Raw genomic sequence first — 22,652 nt, forward strand, 5'->3', positions numbered from 1 at the left:
AGTATTTTCCTTTGAGATTCAACTTGAGGCCTTTCTGTCAATTTTTAAAATTTTCAATTAAATTAATGAGTCACTTGCAAGATGCATTTTCCAGATTTTTAAGCTAATATCCTGCCTAAAACTTGTTTTGAAATTTCTTTAAGCTCTAAAGTTGAAAATGTGAAACAAAAACTTGGACCCATATGGGGATTTGGGGTAGTAAAGTGGCTCCAACTCCAACTACGGCTTTCCGCCGCCGCCACTTGACTCTAGACAGACAGCCAGTGTATACACTCGTACACGGCTGCGAGTACACATATATAGAGGGACATAGAGGAATATATGGATATACATAGGTATGCAGACATTTGTGTACGGACATGTCGGACTGCGTAAATGGAGGCACGGCACACACGACCTGCAGAGACTGCAGAGCGGTGGAAAAGGAGCAACGAGGCGTATTTGGGATGCGAGTGAATATCTATCAATGTGCTTTCGGTTATTCATCAACGAAAATGTCTAAATTATTCAAATGGAAATGTGGAAATGTCGCCCGCGTCCGTCTCTGTCTCCCGCATCATCCCGATTCCCTTCTCAGTTGATGTTTTGTTTCTGTTCGGTTTGGTTGCCTCATGGTCGGACCTGGACTTGGACATGGACATGGTCTGAATTGATGAAGCGGCAGCAGACCGACAAACCGTTAGACGTATTACGTACATAAGGACTGTAGGAGAAGAAGGGGTGGGGGTAGGGGTAGGGGTAGGGGTAACCACTAACAATGGCCTCGTCCTTCATCCTGATGCCCCATGTACCCGCAATGGCTTTGGTTATTTGGCCCTGTCTGTCACTGGCTTTGGGCTTCAACTGTATAAATGCTCGTTGGATTTGTGTCTAGTCAGGGATTTCTCTATATATGTATCTATGTTATATGTATCTTCCACACCATATATGTATATATGAACACATATAAAGGAGTTCATTTAACTTCTGACATTTTGTTTGATGCGTTTCCATGGATTGTGGCACCATCGAGCGAACCTCATAACATACATAAATATAAGTTCCACTTACCAAACTCTGGGATGAAATTAATTAGGCACTGGAAGTATTATTTGAAAGCCTGCTAAATTTGCTTTTCATCAGCAGTCACACACAAATATTAATTTCAAAACATTCCGGCCACATAGAGTTTCACACAATCTGAATTTACAGCAAACACTTTTGGTCTTCCCATAGGGGAAAATGTCCGGATTCCGTGTATTGGACGAGGAGGATCGCCTGGCGCTAATATCGTGGCTCAAGGAGCATAACATCGAACTGAATCATCGCACCAGGACCGAGCTACGCGATGCTTTCGCGGTGGCCAAGATCTGTAAGAGGATCCACCCCGACTTGGTTGACCTTCAGGTCTACACGCCCAGGTGCAGCATGACCCAAATGCTGAACAATTGGAAGATATTTAACGACAGGGTTCTCAAGAAACTGGACCTGAACCTGTCCCATTTGATGCTCAAGGAGCTGGCAGGTGGGGCAGCGTGTGCCATTGAATCAATCCTCCATAAACTGATGACCACCGAGTATGCCCTGAAACGAGGAGAGGGCAAGCCCAATCTAGCCAAGAAACCGCTAGACAGACATAGACCGAGAGTGATTCACTAAAAGGTATCTGAATCCCTGAATCCCATGGACACAACCTATGGGGCTACAGAAAATTATAACAATGGCAGTCTGCTTTTTTCAATCTAAATTAACAAAAGGTGCAAAATGTAAACCCCAGAGTAACCACAGAATCGAGCTTAAATAAATAAGTAAGCAAATTATATTTGTTGTTCTTCAAACAGTTCAAATTAATTAACACTTACAACCTTTTGAGGCGATTCGGAGGGCACAAAACCCATTGCTTCGCACCACAAATGGTTTGGTTTTCTTCTGATGAATTTATGAGACATTGTCTTGTTGAACAGCGGCATTCGGCAAATTGTTGGCCAACTTGATTAAAAAATATGTGTACGAAAGTGGCAGACCTCTCACTGGAAGGTGTGTGTGTGTGGTTTGGCAAGGTGGAATTAGGTTCGAGTTGGGCGGATGCGGAGTCGAGTCGAGTCGAGTCGGGTGTTGTGTCGAGCTTGTAATGAGGCAGGGCTAATTAATTTGTATAATGTGCTGACTGAGAGACGACGACTGATAAGTGGCCGTAAACACACAAAGGCATCGTAAACCATATGTCTGACCCCAACCCAACCATACCCCCTCTCACTCTCAGAGCCGGTGGCCAATCAATTAGAGGACCTAAACACTTGAGAGCCCCTCGATCTGGTGCTGGTGCCGGTGCTGGTGCTGGTGCGAAGAGTAAAACGTTTATAGTGCGTGTAATCAGCTCTTAACTATAATTTATAAAACTGCATTTCTTGCACCGTCCGCACCAGTACCGTCATGGGTCCGTGTGTTGTGTGCAGCTTAACGCTTTTGGACTCTTGGGGCTCTGGCAACGCATCGGCACGACGGAAGCAATAAACTTCTGTATAATTAAATAAAATAAAATTAAAAATGTTAATGAGCTCTGAAAGAGAGGGAGAGAATAGAACAGAACACCTCACTCATCTACTGTAATCATGGGTGAGTCGATGAGTTGGCTCTCGGTCTGGGTCTTGGGGGCCTGGAACGCATTGCCTCCTCCCGACAACGCCCCTGTCCGCCCTGCCCGCCCAGCACCATCGGCTTGTAAACAATTTAGCGTGTCTCTTCATATTATATCATTAAAATTAATACGAGTTTGGCGTGCCGCAAGTTATTCACTTTGGCCCCTTCAAAGTGCGTCTAAAAATGCTATTCACTTTACCCCTGCCATGCCCCAAACGAAACCTATGCGCCTCCTTCCCCTTCTCCTTCTTGTCTCCCGCCTGTTCTTCTGGCGGTTAACTAATGAGACAGACTGTAGACTGTAACTAAACTGTTGAATGTGTCCGACAAGGCTAAGATCGCGGCTAAATCGAAGAAGGTAATCGAAGAGATATTATTTTTTAACTAGTGTCTAAAAACCTATTTCCGATCTGAATCGATTGAGGTGGGACTTTGAAACAGCAGAGATGACCAGATTGAGATGAAAGGAAGCTATAACGATAGCCACAACAGCAGTAACAGTCGATAGTTGCATTAGCAAATGCACACCGATATATGGATCACCGCACACCGATGGCAGCTGTAATACCACCTTGGTCGGTACCAGTATTTGTTCATACGAGTATACGAGTACACATAAATATAGGGCTGCCCTTGATGGCAGCGCAATCTCCATTTTGTAAATTGAAAAAAGAGTGCGGAATCGCTGGAAGTTCTGCTTAATTACATCCATGAATCCCCAATCTTGTTACATCCATTAATACAAAAGTCAACCCACATAAATATTATTATTACAATTTAAAGACGTTTAATCAGTAAAACATAATTTATAAATTGGCCCATGTTTTAGCTTGAAAAGTCCTGCAATCTCTGGTTTCAAAACCAGGCTGCAAGACTCTCCTCCTGTGCGATGAGAATCTCTTAAGCCGCCGCCTTGAGCCTGACAAGACTTGACTCTGGCGATGATCGCCATCCAGATCCAGTCAGCGCTTTCGATATGCAAATAAGATGTTGGGCCTCAGCTCCAGCTCCGGCCACTGCCACTGCCTCCGATCGACTTCTGCCAGCTGGCGGGCATTGTTGTGTTGGCCTAACACGACACTGACAAATGTTAATCCATTAAGGCCCTGTCAATGGGCAAATCTGTCACAACAGCGAGTGGAGAGCGGAAGGCTTTGGAGGGCGAGCGACGAGTAGAGGGTATTAGTTGTGCGACCTTAGAGCGCAACTTAATTGGTGCAAGGTGCATTGCTCTTCGCCGGCATGGGCCTGGGATTTACAGAGACAAATGCGAATGCTAAACTTGGCTAACAACAAATTGGCAATCAGGCCAGGCCGTTCGCTTTGCCCACTGGGCAGGTGTTGGACAACTTAATGCGAAGTCCAGCCGGCCAGAGCCAGGAGCAGAGTCTCTGTGCGGATGAGTATGTGGAGCCTGCGTAGAGCGCGTGCCGTGTAAAATGTTTTAAGTGCCTGCTCATTAATCGTAATCGTCTCTGGCTGTAACATATGCCGCTCCATCTCCTTCTGCCACGTCTGCTGACTTTTATGATACCCTGTACGAAAACTTGTTATATTCCTCAAAAGGGTTATCTGCGCATCTACCAGCGAGTATCCGCTGGTCGGGTACGGACTACCTTTTGGCTGGCAGTTGACAGGATCGGGTGAGCACTCCTTCGAGCTTTACTCGTTTGTCTAATTGAGAACTGGATAAACACCAAACCAAGCGCCTGCCTGGATGTGGGGTTACTCAGGGGCCCAACGCCTCTTTGTCATTTGTCAGAGTTCGTTTTTAGGTGTAAATATGTTAATGAGTGTGAATAATTTCCTAGAATTTCCTGTGCACACACACACTCGCACACTACTCGATTTGCCGATAGTCGTTGGGTTGAGTTCTAGTCTTAATTGGAATTACCAAGGCATACCGACGTATGACGTATGCCGACGATTAATTTCGCTCTGTGCGTAATCAAGTCAAAAATTTATTGAAGTTGCAATAAATGCGCCCAAGGCAGCGGCAGCGGCAGCGGCCGGGGAGCACCACAGAGGCAGGCAGCAGCAGCACCTCGCTGTTTGCGGCTGGGGCGGAGACGGAGGGTCTCATTAGAAAAGCTTCAAAAGCTTTCGCCTGCGTGCGTTTGATTGGGGGACGTAGACGCTGAAGGCTTCGATAAAGTCAGCCTCAAAGTCAGACCAGACAGACGGCTGCTAAAGGTACACAGAGAGAAATTATCTCCTTGAAACAATGCCCGTACACCAAGCCAATCATATGTACAATCTGTCCAAGATACCATCGATACCATCGATAAATTTAATTTAATGCACTCAATGGATATTCAACATAATTTGTATGGAACTGGGCCACAAATACAAGACTATTCTAGCGATAAATTCACTTGATGACACCGCTGGCCATCTTGACCAGATCCAATATCGAGTGGGTGGAAGTGCCCATGTGGCCGGGCAGATCATTTTGAGAACCCTCCTGTACCACGTCCCACTGGGGACGTTGCGGCTTGTCTTGGGTCTCTCCTGGAGCGATGGATGGATCTTCGTCTGCATAGATGGTGGCCACTACTGAGCCAGCTCCTTCGATCAACGCCATCACCAGACACCCAAATATCGCACTGCTTGCCATTTGCCGGATACCCTGGCGAGCGGCGAGTATGCCACCCGTTGCAGCACCGCTTATAATCGAGTTCCAGGAGTCCTCCTGCTGCCTGTAGTGGACCAGCGTGCAGTCCACCGTGCTGAAGGTGGCACCCCAAACGGCAAAGCTGCCGGCAATCCCGGGGGTCCTTAGCTTCACCGAAACCAGTCCGTCATTGAGCCGGCGACGCAGTCCCACCGGGGCATCTCTGAATCCCTTCATATACTGGAACAGGGCCCCGCCAATGGTGCCCATCATGAAGGCACAGCCGGTATCTTCGACAATCCGTATGGGACAGGGCTGACGATAGTACTCCATTCTGTACGCAATCTCACTATGACTTTTTTCTGTTTGTATTTTTTGTTCCCAATCGTCTAACGTGTTTGTTTTCCAATGGATCCTGGGGTCTATATGATTTTAAAGCTAGTGCTGCCTGTGACTTTTGATTCAAATCGGATAGGATCGAAGGGGAGTTGTGTATAGAAAGAGGAAAGGTGTTTTCTTATAGCTAGGGGAGTGCTTTGGTGCACATCATTTGTGATATATTTAAACTATATTAATTATAATCCTGATATGGAAATATACCTTAATATAAACAGGGGGATCAAATAAACCATTATATAACAATAAACAGCTGGTCTAGTCGTTACTCTTACTCGTTACTTTACATTCAAGACCGAACGAGAAGAGAATGCCGAAATAAAAGTAAGAAGAAATTAAAAATTTTAATTTCTGATTTTATTTTCATATTTTATTACGTCCAATAATACTTAAATATTTCATTAAAATATGTTGTAACATATTTATACGTTCTATCACATTTTCGCTGTTCAGTGCATAAGATGGTGGTTTTCAGTTCAGGTGGTCTCAGTCGATGTCATGGACCATTTAGGAGCTCTATTTCCATTTCCCACCCTTGGCTTGCGGTTTTCTCAGACTCGTATCATGCGACAGCCGGTTCCGTATGGGCTTTTGGGGAATGGAGAGGCAGAGCAGTCACGTTTCACGCATGAATTGTAGCATAACTTTTGTTGTTCTTGTGCAGTCGAGAGTCAAGGGGAACCAAGTCGCGCTATAATATGCCGCCTTCTAAGTTTGGGGACCCCAGAGGGGAATACGCACACGATTTTCCCAGCCTTAAATTTAATTCTCAATCAATGATTAATATTGCTTGAGTGAAGAAGCAATTAAGGGATATCGAATGAAGTTTAAAGGCCTTATCGCCTCTGGAGCTCAACTATTCGAAGGACTCTTTCCGTGTTCACATATTCCTGCAATCCCAAAGAATTCCTCTGGAGAATAATATAAAAGTTTTGTGTGATCTGTTTTCAATTTGGAACACACATTTCGTACTGCTCGGGTTTCGGTATCGGGAGAGGCATGCCAAAGGGCTGGGGAAAAAACAAACTGAAACAAAGAAATGAAACCCACAAAAGTCAAGGCTTATCTTTCCTGCTCTCTCTCCGTCTCTCTGTCTCCCTGTTACCTTTTCTCCCGCCTCTTACCTGGGTCAGTGAGGCATTGCCAATGGCCTGGGGGCTAGCAGTTAGCCTGGACTCCACTCCTTCTCCCACCTGCTGCCTGCTGCCTGCTGCATACCCAGGCCATACCCAGATTCTTCGGCCTTCCGTCCCCCCCTCCCCCAAGCCAGGCATTAAATTTATTACTTAACAGAAACAAGGGCTACTCATGAGAGCCGGAACATTACATACCCTTACGGATCCACACATAAAGCCAAATATTCTTGTATAATTTTCAGAGAAGATTTGACCTGATTTTCTACATGTACTAGCAACATCTTTAAAACTGTCTAAAATTCGTAGTACCATCCTCTGTAAGGGCATGCAAGGGTGACCCAAAGAAAAAAGAAAAGAAAACATTTCGGAAGGGTTCCGCAAAAAAGAAGTCGAAAAATTAAAGCAATTGCATGCTTTGCATAATTTCTGTAAACAAAGTGGTGCTGTTGGTGGCTCAAGATCCAAAGTGGTTTCTTCCAGCTGTCAGGGGCATTCGGTTGTAGGGTGGGGTATTCGGGGGTGTGGGGGGTGTCTTCTTAAGCTGCCAAGAAACGCGCGAAAATGCGAGTTAATCCATGGCCTGACTTTTGCCGCTTTGTTTTTAAGCTTCGCTGATTTGGATTTTCCCGCTCCCCATATCCCATATGCCATATGCCAGAGCATAGGCTATCGATTTACCAAATCGGAACACCGCTTCCCTCCCTTCCCTTCCCTTCCCTTACGCCACCAGCTCTCCATGATACCCTCTCTCCCTTGACTCTGTCAGTTATTCAATTTTTTGCCATTTTATCGTTCCAACATGGAAAACCTTTTAAAATCAGAGAGAGAGAGAGAGAGAGAGCAGGGGGCTGTGGGCGTGTTTGAGAGAGAGAGAGAGAGGCTCACACATGGCCTGTCAGTGGGTGGGTGGCTGAATGGGCTCTGAGGCCTCTTATCAGTCCTTATCGAAAGGCTAGCCATGGGGACTCATTCGTAGACTGAAAGCCCATGCGAAACCGTGGCATAATCGCAAGCTGCCTCCTGCCACACACACACACACACAATTGAAATACATTGACAACTATAATTGGCTATAAAACATTTTGGAGGGCCCTTGACGGACATTTCAATAGACTGAGGGAACTGCTGCGGCATGCTGGGTACAAAGCCCACCGACAAACCAAGCCAAACCGAAAGAAAATACTAGCCAGAGACAGATAAAGATGGAGATAGAGCGAGAAGGAGACAGGAACAGAGGCAGAGGAATAAGCAGAGCTAGTAGTAGTTTTTGGGAGCTGGGAATATAATATAAGCAGGCTCTAATTTCCTCGAGTATTAGTCTAACTTCTATAGGCGTTGCGAGTCATGCGGCAGCGCCCCTCGGTCGGGCTGCGTCTCTGCCTGGGATCAGTGCGTAACAGGCTTCGGGATATCCAAAGGTGCAGGATAGTTTTTACTAGTCTGAAAGAATCATTTGAAAGGAGCATTTGATGGTCTCAGTTCCTCCCTGAAATGCCTGCCAGTTGTACGCCTCAATAGAGGTGAACCAATAGGTTCAAAAGGATTCGAACCCCCCATACCGCGACCACCTATGTATCTACTGCCTTGTCCTTCTCTGTCAACCCTTCCCAGCTCCTCCCTCTCAATCCCTTTGATGCACGCGCCTTTTTTTTTGCTTAAACTTTTCAATTAAATGTTAATTATGTGAAATTGACATTGACCATTATGACAGGTTGCGGAACCGCTCCTGGCCCTGGGACTGGGCCCATCTATGCCACTGACACTGCTTCAGCCCCTGTCTGTGCCTGTGTCTGCGCCTGTGCCCCTCCCCCGAGGAACTGCTCGGCCTGGACTCCGCCTTCTTGCCCCTCATGGACACTTGCAACTGCAAATTTAATTTAATTGCATTTCATACGCCCATTTGGCTGCCACTTTGTGGTGGTTCTTGTTGCCGGTGCCGGTGCCGGTGCCGTTGCCGTTGCCGTTGGTGTTGTCGGTGCAACACTTGACTTATTTAGGCAGAGAGAAGCCTCGAGAAAGACAAGGAGACAAGCCGCAGAGAAAGAGATAGACGGACGCAGAAAGAGCGAGAGAGATAGTAGGAGAGAAGCAGAGAAGGCCCCTGTTTGGTGCAAAATTTTAATTGCCTTGAAACTGGCAACTTGCAACGCGTTCGGCCCAAATTTGGGAGCAGGGGAGCTTGTTGCAAGCATTTTGCCGTTGCGCTTCGCTGAACAGAGAGAGAAAGATAGATAGAGAGAGAGAGAGAGAGAAAGAGAAAGACAAAGCGAGAGAGATGGTCAGAGAAGAACTAAGAAAATAAAACGCAGATAAAAGAAAGCAGAAAAGGAATTAGAAGAAGATAATAAGAAGCACACAGGAAACAGGTGCAGAAAGGTAAAGTTGACCAGAAGAAAGAAGAAAAGAAAGCCGAAAGGGAACAAGTGGAATCTGAAGAAAGAATCTACAAAGAATTAATGATATTTTTGATCCTTTTTGTTAATACTCGGGAAAAAGACCCACGCGCACTCGCTTCACAGGTACCTCAACCCCAGGCTCACTCGCTTCGCTTGCCCTAGTCCACGACGACGACCCATAACAGTTTTTTTATAATAGAGAGATAATATATAAAAAATTAATGAGGAATACCTAAGTGAGAGGGAGAAATGGTCAAAGAGATCATACGATTCTTCACAGAGAAGACATCTCCCATTCAATCTCACTCTCCAGCCGAACCGGTGACGAAAGTTCAAGTTTATTATTTCTCGTAGGGCCATTCCTTGGCGTGTCATTCGAAGAGACATTCTGAGAGACAGTCGCAAACAGTAGCGGCACACGACGGACGCCCTTGACAATGATGGCAAACGAGCTCCCAATGGCTCCCAATAAGCCCAGAACTGAATTCAATCGCCATCCAAAAACCAAATCGCAGCTAAATTGCCCTGAAACGCATCTGAAACGATCTGAATCCGAATCGAATCGAATTGAAACTATAAAAGGGGCGACAATTTAGACGTTGTCCGCGTCACTTCCCTTTGGCCAATGACCAATTAAAGAGGAGTCCCTGGACTGCCTTCGGCACCGGCACTGGCACCGGCACCGGCTCTGGCTCCGACTCCATCTGATCCTCCTTTTCAGCTCCTCCTCGAACGTATGTCCATTCCCATTTCCATTTCCACTGCCAGTCCCAATTCCCATTCACATTCGCATTCGCCTTCGCGTTTGGGGGCACCTTTTCCTGCCCCCTCGTTCACATTTAAACCGATTGTCACTTGTTGTAATAAATTGAAATTGACCAACAGCGTGCGGCAACGTGCAACGTGCAACGTGCGACGCGTATCTTGTTGCAAGTGCTGGGGAATTCCGTTTCGGTTTCTGTTTCTTTTTTTGGGGCTTGGCTTGACAATAAATGTCAACACTTTGCGGCCGCTAATTTATTTGCGCGCTCGATGCGTTTCACCTCTCGCCATCAAAATGATTAAAGTGTTGTTGGCAGGGGCGAATGCCGAGGAGGAATCGACTGGGGAACCCGCTAGCACTACTGGAGAAGTGTAAGAAAATCGCAGAAGGTTGCAAGAGATTAAGATTGAGAGTTTCAGTAGAATAAATGCTCCAAAAATATGCCCAAACATATGCAGACAGAACTTGATCAATTTAGATCACCTTATCGTTTGTGGGTATATTGGGTATGTATGGGTACTGTTTACCTCTCAAGTTTGTGCTGCTGCTGATTTGTTGAGCAACCAGCTACCATCCACAAAGCAGACTCACACACACACCGGCAGACAGACAGACACGCACTTGCACACATGTCCGACATTATGGCCAAGAGCAGAGACCAAATACTTGAGCCAGGCCAAGTCCCTCCCCTGTCTTCCTGCTCTGTGTCTGTGTCTGTGGCCTCTTCTACCTTTATGATGAAGGCCAAACAAGTTGAGGTAGGTTAATTTTATTGGCCAAATAAGTGGGTATCAAATTTAATGGCCAACAGCGCGGAGGCAGACAAAGACAGCGAAGAAAGAAGACAGAAACACAGAAAACACACGGAAAACACACACAAAACACAACACACACAAAAAAATAGAAAAAAGAACGGGTCGGGAATGGGGTCGGGGTCGGGGTCGGGTCGGTCCGGGGAGGGTTAGGTGGAAGGGCCGCAGAGGGCGATGGGTTGTCAGGAGGTGGTGCCAGAAGGGTGGGGCAGGACGGGAACGGGTGCCAGTGCATAAAGCGTAAAAATGAGCCAAAATAAATAAGGAAAGCCGCAGACGGCAGGCCCTTTCAACTGCAAGAAGAAGACAGTGGAACACTCGAAGTGGAAGTGGAAGACAAAGACGATGAAGCTGACGGCCCTTTGATTGATTGGCTGGCAGCGGAAGCGTGACGTCACAAACAGCCACCAGCAACAGCAGCAACATCAGCGGAGAACAAGGGAAATCGGAATACATTTGAGTTTGAGACCAACATTTGACAAGATATTCAGATATTCACAGATGGCAGAGATCTTCTCTGAGTAAAACAAAATATGATCGAAAACCAAAGAAATCAAAGAAGAGTTTAAGCAAATAGCACATATTCGAAATGATCACAAAAATGAACCGATCATATCTTAGATGGTTCACATTTCATTCTCAAATCGACAAATCTCGACAAAGAGTATTCCAGTGGGCACACAAGATGCTTTTTATAAGAATACAAGCATTCATCGTGTATCAGATGTCATCCATCTACCTAATCGGCTCAGAACTTATCGATATTGGCCTCGAAGCGTCGCGACTCGGACCCAAAAAATAGTCACATAATAATGTATTTTATTTTAAATAATCTATGTCTGCTATCGATTTTTTTTTTTTTTTTTTTTTTTTTTTTTTTTTTTTTATTAAGCGTTGAATCCGTACATTGCATATAACGTATCTTAACATCACTGGTAAATAATATTGGGGTAGCCAAACCTAATGCTGAATGCGAGAGGACTTACAAAAAATATAATATTATAATATTGGGAGGGAAACTTAGAGTTGGCCAATAGTTTTGGCAAAACCCAATCTCTTCAACCGCCTCAAAGGCCTGGCAGGTAGTAATCGTCTGGCGAGCATACTATGGTGTCTAATTAGCCTGTCACTGTATCTGCTGGTGTGCCTTCCAATCTGCTCCTCTACTGTATGCAGATTCAAATCCCGATGTAGGGTGGAGCCGCGCACGTACCAAGGGCAGTTCGTTATTTGCCTCATGGCGCGATTCTGCAAGACCTGTATCCGTTTATAGTTCGATTTGGCAGCTATACCCCAAATCTGCACACCGTAGAGCCAGATCGGGGCTACACAGTGTACATAAACTGCTCTTTTGGCTCTCAGTGACATGGTGCTTCTTCTGTTAATCAGCCACCGCAATTGCTGCATTCTTTGCCCACATTTACGAGCCGTAGCTTTCAAGTGTGGACCAAAAGTAAGACGCTTATCAAGGGTGATACCGAGATACTTTGCTTGCTCTGGTTGGTCCAAAGTTACGCCTTCAAACTTTATGGGTGGGGTGTGGTCTATGAGCGCTTTCAGGGTGAAGCATGGATTGGTGGTCTTCAGTGGGTTGACTTTTAAATTCCATCTTTTGCACCAAGCTGCCAAAGAGTAGAGGTACTCTTGGAGACCATCTGCTGCCTCAAGGCGGCACTTGGAGCTGTAGAGCAGTGCTATATCGTCCGCGTAGGTAGCAAGCAGAGCCTTACGGGGGGCCTCCATATGTTGCTCGCTTGGGGAGGGTAGATCTGCAGTATAGATAGAGTAAAGCAGCGGGCCAAGGACGCTGCCCTGTGGAACTCCAGCTCTCATTTGGCAAGGTGTTGAATGTGTGTTCCTGAACCTGACCATAAACTGACGTCCTTCCAAGTATGATCGTAGGACACCGTAGTATGGTGCTGGGAACAGTTTTTTAATTTTGCTCAATAGGCCGATATGCCAAACTCTATCGAAGGCTTGCTGCATATCAATGAAGACTGCATTGCAGTATTCTAGATCATCATAGGCCTGTAGGATGTGTCCTGCCAATCTGTGGACTTGCTCCACTGTGCCGTGTCCCTCCCGAAAGCCAAACTGGTGATCCGGCAAGATACGGCATTCCTTGATTATACTACCAAGACGATTGGCAAGAAGCCTCTCCCATACCTTAGATAAGGAAGACAAAAGACTTATTGGCCGATACGACTCAGGGTCATCCTCCGGTTTTCCAGGCTTATGGATCATCAGGATTGTTGCTATCTTCCACTGCTTAGGGAAAAACTGCATCCTTAACATGGCGTTAAAAATGAGCACTATGTAGAGTATCGCCCGATTAGGCAATGCTTTCAGTGTGGAATTGCACACTCTGTCAATGCCAGGAGCCTTCTTCCTCGGTAGGGACTTGATGACTTCAACAATCTCGTCAGCCCTGGCTGGTTTAATGGGTAAGGCCATTTGTAGAGGTGTTTGCAGACTATCTTTTGTCTCTTTGTACTGCGCCTCCGTGGCGAATTGGTAATGGGTGAACCTGTCCCCTAAATGATGTGCAAACGAATTGGCCTGCTCTTCTTCGTTTCTAGCAAGTTCACCGTTGGGACACCGGATGGGAATCTGTCTGAACGGTTGTCTCTTAAGAGACTTAGTGGTCTTCCAAAGCGAATATCCAGCATCCACGGTGTAATCCATGGAAGCAAGCTTTTGTTCAAAGAAGTTGCTTCGAAGTTCTCTCAGGGTGTTTCGAAGTTGCTTGGCAGCCCGGTTCCATAGAATTCGGTCCCATGGGTCTTGAGATCGGATTGCGCGTCTGCGAAGTCTCCTTTTTTGTGACAAAAGCTCTCTGGCCTCTCTTGTAAGAACTATTCCATAGGCGGCGCTTGTCGGAGGATGCGAGGGCGTTGAGGCAGCAGCAGCCATGTGTATACTCTCTGTGATATTATCTACAGCCATCTCGATATCTTCCTCAGAGTTTAGCGTGACGTTCAGTTGAATCGACCTCTCCAAATGTTGCCTAAATGCGAGCAGATCAGTGTGCTTGGTGACTAGATGAGGGCTTGGATTTTCTATAATGCCATCTGTTTTAATGCTGATGACTAAGGCCAGATGGTCGGAGTCCAGATCCCAGCTCTGACTTATTGTTGCTCGAGAATCCGGAATACCATGATGTACTGCGAAGTCTATGCAGGACGGCGTGTGATTGAGTACATATGGGTACCTGGTTGGTGATCCAGTTGCAAGGATCTTAGCGCCAGTAGCAGAGATGGCTTCCGCTAGCTCTCGACCCCTAGGGGAATTGTAAGTGTCTCCCCACAGCCAGTGTCGGGCATTCCAGTCACCACCAACCAAATACCTTTGCCCGCAAGCACGGAGTGCATCGATGTAATGTCTTTCCTCAATCCTGACTCTGGGAGGGCAGTAAATGGCGCTGAACTCCACATCGCCCAGTCCTGTGGCTACTTTTACTGCTGACATTTGCATGCTGCGTGTCTCAATGACCCTTTGTGGAAAATGACGAAGCGAAGTCTTAACTAAAACCGCAACTCCACCAACGCTATTATTATTCCGCGATGGCTTGAAGGCTGGATAGAAGGCATATCCATGTATTTTTACAGCTGCCCCTCTTTTAATTCTGATCTCCGTCAAAAGAAGAATGTCAACGCTATTCTTGTGCGCGAAGAGCTCAACTTCTTTTGCTTTCCCTGAAATGCCGTTAGCATTCCAGATGAGAACCTTTAGTGGGTTCATTGAGATGCTGAAACGTTGTTCTGGAGCTGAAGATTAGATCCAGCCCATTGCTTAATCGTGTTGGCCAATTCAAAAACCATTTTTTCAAGTTTTTCAAGGCGTTGATTGGCTTGACTATTATGCTGCTGCTGTTCTTGCTGCTGTTGCTGTAGCCACATAAGAAACTGCTGCTGCTGCTGCTGTTGGAGCTGTTGTTGCCATTGTTGAAATTTTGTCTGCTGTTGTTGTAGCAGTGCATGAACTTCATATGAATTCTGTTGCTGGTTATTCAATCCTTGTGGCTGATGCGCTTGTAGACTATGAAAACGACGCTGAGCAGGTGTAGCAGGTATTGCATTTGAATTACCATTTGCTACGGCAGCATAGGAGGCTCCTGTATTACTTCTAGTGCCTACCAAAGGCTGGTGCTGATCAATATTTCGCTGGTGCTGCTGTATTGTTGGTCTATTAGCCCCCTTTTTGTGACTAGACTGCAAGGTAGGAAACTGTTGCTGGTCTCCAGGAAGTGTGGTAGAGTAAGCATATGCCACTTGATTATTTAAGGGGACATGACCCGTCCTGTTCGTATTAATTGCCTTCTTTGCGGAGCCCATTGATCGCCGTAGAAACTCCTGATACCATTGGCATCCTTTGTAACTGGCCATATGGCTTCCAGAGCAGTGAATGCAGGTTGGCTGTGCATCTAGGGGGCGTGTGCATTGTGAGGTTTGATGATTTTCACCGCATCTGGCACAGTTGTGATGTCGGCGGCAGTATTTGGCTGTGTGGCCGAAATCCTGGCATCGACGACATTGAGCAATCTCTGTGGATTTTCGCATCCTTTCAATCCGTATTTTTTGGCGGCAAAGGGTCTTGACTTGGTAAATTTCGTTAATTTTTGCACAAGGCTTAATATTAATGAAAAAAATATTAAGTTTTTCGTCCTTGTTAGTCCTTGAGCTTGGATTATGGATGTGAAGGACCTCGAAACCCAACATTTTAAAATCGGCGGTAATATCATTGTTTAGGGTGCTATGATGTAGGTCTCTTACAACAATTCTATGAGGCTTTTCAGTCTGCAATTGGTATGTGTGGAATTCTATTCCAATGGCATCGAAACAATCCACAATTGCTCTATAGGTATCACTGTCTTTGGGGAGGATTCTGACCGTTTCCCCCTGGTTAGCTTTGACGACAACGTTATTCAAATTTGCAACGTCCTTTATGACATCAAATAAGTCATTTAAGTTGCTAATATTGACAACTATTTGCGGTGGTTTTGGAGGGCCTTTAAGCTGATTACCAGAGCTCGTTGATTCTCCTTGAAGACACTGGTCTGTATTAACTGCTTCATAAAGGTGTTCATCCAGTTGGTCATTTCCAGCGTCTGCATCTACATTCATCCGAACTTCCTCATTATTACTATCACTTGGGATGTTCGTGTCAAGAATGGAAAATCTGTTGTTGGTGTTTGCCTGTTGGCTTGTAGTGGGGGGCAAGCCCAGGTCCCGGCCGCCGCTCCCTCGTTTAGATTTAGATGACAAAGTCTGATCGTTTTTTCTTTTGCCCGTTCTCCGTTTTTGAGCATCCAGAAGTCGTTCGGCAGCAGTGCGAAGTGTTTTTGCCTCAGTGTCGTCGGGGCATGTGGATATGGAGTTTTCTTGGCTATCAAAGCTTAGTGCAGGGCAGATACTGCTTATTGTAGCAGTTGCCATGGTGTAGGTGGTGTTGTTGGTGGCACTAGTGAATGTTACTGTTGTTGTGGTTTCTGTGCATGTATAGCGTTCAGCCTCTGAACGATACTCAGAACGAATCTCAGAAGGTAATTTGCCTGATATTAGAAGCATTCTCTCATGATCAGTCCGCTTATTTCTAAGCCGAGAGTCAGATGAACTATTCGCATTCATTATACCGTAGCTGATAAGCGAAGTTTTTATTGCCCCTCTTGTGCGGCTGTGCGCAGACTGAGGGGAATGTCTTGCCCGAAGGGCAGTGAATACAGTTGTAAAAACGTTCACAAGTGTGTTTTTTGTTTTTGTCCAATTGCCGACACCGCACAAAGCAGCACCCGAATTTACGATGTATGCTATTTTTAGCACACAAGAGAATGCTCCGCTAAAGCAGAATAAAGAAAACAACTTTGCACAAGCGCGACACAACCGATCTCTATGAAAGTTGATTCGAGACCTGCTATCGATATAACCCAAAAGCAATGCATCTTGAACATGGATCGTACAATTTTCAAAAGATTCTGTGCACATGACCTGTGGAAAGGGGCAGCAAAAATTTGTGTGTGTTTAGGGGAATTACCCTAACCCACTTCCCACTTCCCAATCCTTCTATTACTCACGCTCTCACCCCCTCACCGATGCTGATTGCTGGCCAATTGGCTGTGGACTTGGCTCAATGTTGGTTTACTTTAGTTTAGTCGGAGTTTGCTTTGGTTCGGGGTTTCCTTCCTTCTTGCACTTCCACTAACAAGCCGCCGCACGAAATTCTTCCGCAATTTTCACATAACTCAGCGATGTGGATGGCCAGGGGGAGGGGAATGAGGATGGGGATGGGTAGGAGGCAGGGTTCACTCTCTGGCAGTGGGCAATTTTCACGCTGATTTCTCGCTGGGTTTTGGTTCCTCTCTGCGTATCAGCATCGTGTGATCTTCCAGCCAGCCAGCACAGCCAGCCAGCCAGCCAGCCCCTCTCTGACGCATGATCACGTTGGGCTTACGCATCATTTAATGGGTTCGTGGAGCGGTGCAAGCGGTGCAGGCAGTGCCAGCTGAGCTGCAACTTGGAACTCCGAGTTGTTGATGGAAAATGCAACAACAGGCCATGATCGGAGAGGGCCAGGAGAAGGCACCCACCAACTGGGCATACGACTTTATCACTTGCCCACAAAATATCTTCAATTGGTTCCATTAAACTTAAGCTGCGATCCATGAGCACGTTTCTTGAGCCTCCTTCGCCGAGTAGATGTAGCAGTAGAAGTAGGAGTACCTTCCTTCGTGCGTTGCCATCATCATCGTCATCGTCATCCACATGGCTACATGGCAACATGGCCCATGGTCGTGCCCAAAATTAACCTGACCAGGGCATGATCATGACGACGGAACGCAGAAAGAACGCGAACGCAGTCAGAGTCGCTGGCCCGAAGAGAGTCGAGTCGCTATAAATTCTATTGGCGTATCTATCTACACTATTTCTAATTTAGAACTGAGCCCCCCGCCCTCGCCCCCTTCCATACTTCCAGTAGTGTAGCCTGCCTCCGCCACTGCATCTGGTGGTGGCATCTCTGCTACGAGTAGATCAGCGGAGAGCAGAGCTGCCTCTCAGAGCTGCCTCTCAGCTTACCATGTTCCATGAATGTTGGCCGAGAGTCGTCGCTTTGGCCAATTTAAGTTTAAGTGCTTTGGTAACAGTTTCGCGCTTTCGAAACTTGAGTCGTGATTTATTTTTCTTTGCCTCCTTCTCCTCCTCCTGCTCCTCCTGCTCCTGCTGCTCCTCCATCTTCATCTCGGAAAGAGGCTTCTCTTCTGGGGTTTCTGCGGTGAAGGAATTCCTTCGCCTATTCAACCCCCGCTCCACCTCTTTTCAAGTGCCGTTTTTCACGCCACAACACGCAATCGCTGAAGCTCAAGTAAATTAGGAAAATTGATCTAAATTTTCTTGGGAACCTTTCCCATTTCAGTTTGCTGTGCGGGGGATGGCCAAGGGGCAAGGGGTTAGGGCCTGCCCTGTGCATCAGGCACATGTTGGGCTTAAGGTTTTCCTCAGGTTCAAAGTTGAACCCAAGGCAGATGAGAAGGGACATCCTTTGAGGCCTTCATCGACCAATTAAAATTCAATAAAAATTCAAGCAATTCCAACGAAAATGAGCTGAGCCTGGGCTTCCGAGAGCTTATCACCAAATTGAAAATCTCCAAATCGGGGGCATGACTAGAAGCAATCAGTACAAGTTCCATGTAAACAGTATCAGCATCGGGCCAAGGCCCGGGACCCCAGAGCAAAGCCCGCAAAGCCCGCAAAGCCCGCAGTGCCCGCAGACCCCGCAGAGAGGAGGAACGGCAACAAGTTGAAGTTAAAAATCTTTGCGCGGGTCAGCGACAAAGTCAAGTGCAAGTCCAAGTCGAAGAGTGGAGTCTCCCCCATTCTCTGCCTCCTCAGCGCAGTAGCCAGGCAGCAGCCGTAGCGGCAGCGTGGCATGCAACCGATGCCAGTCCCCAGTCCTTGCCGCTCGTTCGGTCGTCACATAATCTGCTCCAAATCAAAATTGCTTATTAAACGTGGAGACCGAGAGAGCTTCGAGTGCAATGCCATGGCCGGGACGGTACGGGGTCTAGGCCTCGGTGTCGTCTCTACGAGGAGGCACTCCTATTCCTGTGTGTTTGTGTGTGCCTGAAGCCAACAATTGGTCATGGATAGTGCTGGGCGATGGAGCTTGACTCCTAGAACTAGTTCGCAGACATAGAAGAGTGGAAGTGGTGGAAGAAGTACCATATAAAGTCAGGAATCCCCAGGAATTTTTTCAAATCATACTTTAAACTGTATTTAAGAGAACTCTACAATTAACTGGGAATATATTTCGGGTTCGACTTTATACGAAAGAGGCAGAATAGAGTACGCCTAGATATACTTATATGTATATGTATGGATGGATAGATACTCGTATATGGAATTACTTAAACTTCCGCATTTCCATTCAGCACTTGCACTGACCAAAACAGTTCTTAAATGGTGCCATACGCTAAGAACAACTACAACCCGAGAACTTACGAGGGAACCGAACCGAATCGAACCAAACTCACACTTTACTCATCTCTAAACAGGGAGGCTGGCGCTGGGGCTGGGGCTGGTGACTGGTGACTGCGTAGCTCCCAAAACGAATCTGTCGCCGCATCGGATATCGTGTATGCCTAGGCGGCAGAGGTACGAGTAAAATGGCAAAAACGAACGAAAAGAAGAAAAATTGCTGCCGAATTCTGGGGCCAATGGAGGAAGCCATTGGACGGAGTTCGAGTCGATCACGATTGCCGTTCGAATCCGCAGAGGGAAGCCTCAATAAGCCAGGCCCCATATCTTGATAGGCATGGGATGCGGCGCTACAGGCCGAGCATTGATCGACGATGACGATGTCGATGACGATGAAGACGAGGACGATGGACAACGTGCAAAGCTGCCAATGAACCAAATCCAGCCTCTAGCTCGCCGTCTATACCTCTCTCTCTCTCTGTCTGTCCAGATTTATCTCAATTTCTACATTTGACCTGTGAACCACAATGGATTTTGTATATATTATAATTGCTGACCGTGCTACACAATCTCCAGCCTCGACTCTTCGACTCTTACTCTGGCTCTGGCTCTGGGTCTCTGTGGTCAAGAGTCGATGGAGAGATTGTGCGGTGCCCACTGTAGTGCCTCGGAAGCGAACTGAATTCGATGCGATGCGCTGCCTTCGACTGCCATATCACAGCCAATGCATCGGGATTTTCGCTTCGCATTTCTGCTCTCTGCTTTTGCCTGTGTCCAGGCCTTTCCAAGAAGCTGGTTCTGGCTCTGGCTCTGGATATAGCTCTGCTTAACCTGGCCTGAAAGCTGAAAGCTGAACACTTTTTTGTGGACTTGTCGCATTAGCACCAGGCCTGCAACGGGATTAGGCGAGATGGCGATTGCATTTATGCGGCCTCAGCCTCGGGCTTAGAGCCCTTGAACGATCCACCGATTGGAGTGCCGATCGATCGGTGAACATGAAAGAGCTGAAAGCTGAAATGAGTTTGTGCAAAATAGGTGTCGAGTGCCAGTGCCAGGCAATTGGCCATCAATGATCGAAGCGATTAATAGCGAATATCGCACTCAATCGCTTACTGATCATGTTTCGAGGATTTTGTATGTTGAATCCGAAAGTTTTGGGTTTTCTTTTTGTATTGATAATCGCTGGATCATTCATTACTAAGAGCTTTATCACAGAGCTCTGATAATTAACGGTTTTAATTTAATTTAATACAAATCTTCTTCATCTGATTTCTAGTACCCTATTACCTTCTCCAAGCCAAGCACACAAGTAACACCATTACTCTTCAATTTATGTTTTATTTGACGATCCTTAACCGAGTGCTAAACTTTGACACCATCTCGACATCCAGCCACAGCCCACATAGCAAGCGTAATGCTAGGCTTGCCGAAGTGGCCTATGGCTCGAGCTAGAGGTGGGTGTCCACTCAGTCGGAGGGAGGGTGAAGCATGCCCCACTTCAACGCCTTCATGTCCTTCTCACAGTTCCGACAGGCCAGTCCAACGCCGAATCCTGCTCCCATCCAGACCGGCCAACGACGACGCCGCAAGAACCACAGGGAGACGCCGGCACCAATCACCATGCCCCCAGCTGCCTTAACAATGACATCGCACACGCAACGACCAAGGCTTTCACGATAACTATCGTCGGAGCTGGAAGAAGACATCTTTCTCTCTCGCTTTTTGTTGTATTTTCTCTAATTGTTTCGATCTAAGCGTTTGAAATTTTAGAGCAGAAAGTGAATTTGGATAGAAATATGGTTTAACAAAAACCTCATGGGATACTAGAGATTTTGATTCAGTTTCAACTAATATACCGCCAGATATTGGTGCTAAGCATTGGTGCAGTTTTCCCACTTAACCTCGCGACTCGGCATAATCGATCACGATCGATTTCTGCCAAAATAGATTATAATCGATACATAGATAGGCTAACCAGCCTCCGCTTCCCCCTGGACACAATCTTGTGCAATCTTATCGATCTATATGGGCATTGAACATGCGAGCAGTCGCAGTCCCAGTCCCAGTCTCCTAGCTCTAAGCTCCTAGCTCCTAGCTCCCAGCTGCCCAGCTCTTGGCTTCCAATCCAACTGCCGAACTCTTGCACCTACAATCAACCATTCGACAGCGGCATCGGCAGCTGGTAAGCTGGGTAATCATGTCAGTATAAGGAAAATACCCCAACATTGTTTTTATCGATATGCCCCAGCAGAACAGAACTCCAGTGGAGGAGGAACAGATGGAAGGTGTGTGAAGGCGAAATGCTCCATTGCGATTGGGAGTGGAAAGTGTTCCTTCCTTTTTCTTTGCTGCCTGATTGAGGTAGAGCAAAACATAACATCTCTTTGCGAATTGCAGAACATTCAGAACATTTTTGTTTGTTTGTTCTGACGTCTGGGATATACATATTTAGAATATGTGATAGAAGTATTGTTAGGAATGAGCCATCATTCGATTGTTAAGATATCTTGCTTGAGGAACTGGGGGAGTCTGTCATCAGCTCCTCAATCTTGCAGCTATCTTATGCCTTTTTGTGTCTCGGCTGTAGAGTAACCAATCGTCGTCTATCCCTCAATCAAATCCCCTCGAACGGGGAAGCGTTCTTCTTTGGATTTTCTTTTAGCTTGGGAAAACAGCGCCAGCGACCGTGTTGACGTGTTAAGTGCTTTAGCCAGGAGATGGCCCCAAAAAAAAAACCTTCTGTCTGTCTGCCTCTTCCACTTGCTTGGGCTTAGGCTATAATTTCAGCTCACCGCCCACCATTTTTTCGAGGCAGTTTGCCTCGCCCCGCCCCCACGATATGGGGGCGCAACGAGGCCTAACTCGAAAATTGCAAATTCGGGTGTTCAATCGAGTCAAATCCTTTTCTATTACCAACTCAACCGCCGCTCCACCAGCTCTGTGTTTAAAGAAATTGTCGGCCACATGAGCAATTTAATGCCTGATTTGCCTTGTCTCGTCTCGTCTCGTCTCGTCTCCCTCCTCAACTCTCCGTCCTTTGTTCTGGCTCTGACTCTGTCTCTGGTTGTGTGGCTCTGTGGTTCTGGTTCTCGTTTCGCCTTTGTGTCTGGATCTATCTTTTGCCCCTTGCCATTGTAGGTGTCGGCGGCCCAGTCGGGTGTTGGCACAGTTATTTGCCTCCAGTTTCGGCTCCTTTAGATGGAAGATGGTGGTGGTGGGATGACCCACAGAGTGGTCGATTAGATCAAGATCAATTGGCATTTGTTGCTCTTGTGATTAGGATAGATATTTCTATAAATTTTTCGTACAGTGATCCCAGGGATGCCAGTTAAAAATCGCCCAATAAGCACTCCTTAGCCGTATCATATGATGTGAATGGCCTACTGATCATCGGAAGATATACTTATATACAATATGGGTCGACCTATAGGTCTAAACGGTATACAGA

At 46.6% G+C, this 22,652-nt stretch overlaps 3 protein-coding genes across 3 annotated transcripts; 1 reads left to right on the top strand and 2 right to left on the bottom strand.

Annotated features, from left to right (window-relative positions):
• Nucleotides 1–1,120: 1,120 nt before the first annotated feature.
• Nucleotides 1,121–1,947, top strand: LOC108151525 (sperm flagellar protein 1-like). Its single transcript, XM_017280179.2, has 2 exons — nucleotides 1,121–1,787; nucleotides 1,853–1,947. The coding sequence occupies exon 1, from the start codon at nucleotides 1,222–1,224 to the stop codon at nucleotides 1,636–1,638; it is 417 nt and encodes a 138-aa protein (XP_017135668.1). The 5' UTR covers nucleotides 1,121–1,221; the 3' UTR covers nucleotides 1,639–1,787; nucleotides 1,853–1,947.
• Nucleotides 1,948–4,877: 2,930 nt separating this feature from the next.
• LOC108151187 (probable mitochondrial import inner membrane translocase subunit Tim17 3) lies at nucleotides 4,878–5,672 on the bottom strand. The gene has a single exon (XM_017279637.2). It carries the CDS (start codon nucleotides 5,564–5,566, stop codon nucleotides 4,991–4,993), a length of 576 nt encoding a protein of 191 aa, XP_017135126.1. The 5' UTR covers nucleotides 5,567–5,672; the 3' UTR covers nucleotides 4,878–4,990.
• A 14,850-nt stretch (nucleotides 5,673–20,522) lies between these two features.
• On the bottom strand, nucleotides 20,523–21,005 carry LOC108152145 (MICOS complex subunit Mic10). Its single transcript, XM_017281260.2, has one exon. It carries the CDS (start codon nucleotides 20,908–20,910, stop codon nucleotides 20,671–20,673), a length of 240 nt encoding a protein of 79 aa, XP_017136749.1. The 5' UTR covers nucleotides 20,911–21,005; the 3' UTR covers nucleotides 20,523–20,670.
• Between the last annotated feature and the right edge of the window lie 1,647 nt (nucleotides 21,006–22,652).

This window comes from Drosophila miranda, chromosome XL (assembly GCF_003369915.1).
Source record: "Drosophila miranda strain MSH22 chromosome XL, D.miranda_PacBio2.1, whole genome shotgun sequence".
Lineage (NCBI taxonomy): Eukaryota > Metazoa > Arthropoda > Insecta > Diptera > Drosophilidae > Drosophila > Drosophila miranda.

Bases quoted from the DNA above. Each gene is read 5' to 3' on its own strand.
- LOC108151525 (XM_017280179.2), top strand. From the start codon at position 1,222: ATGTCCGGATTCCGTGTATTGGACGAGGAGGATCGCCTGGCGCTAATA.
- LOC108151187 (XM_017279637.2), bottom strand. From the start codon at position 5,566: ATGGAGTACTATCGTCAGCCCTGTCCCATACGGATTGTCGAAGATACC.
- LOC108152145 (XM_017281260.2), bottom strand. From the start codon at position 20,910: ATGTCTTCTTCCAGCTCCGACGATAGTTATCGTGAAAGCCTTGGTCGT.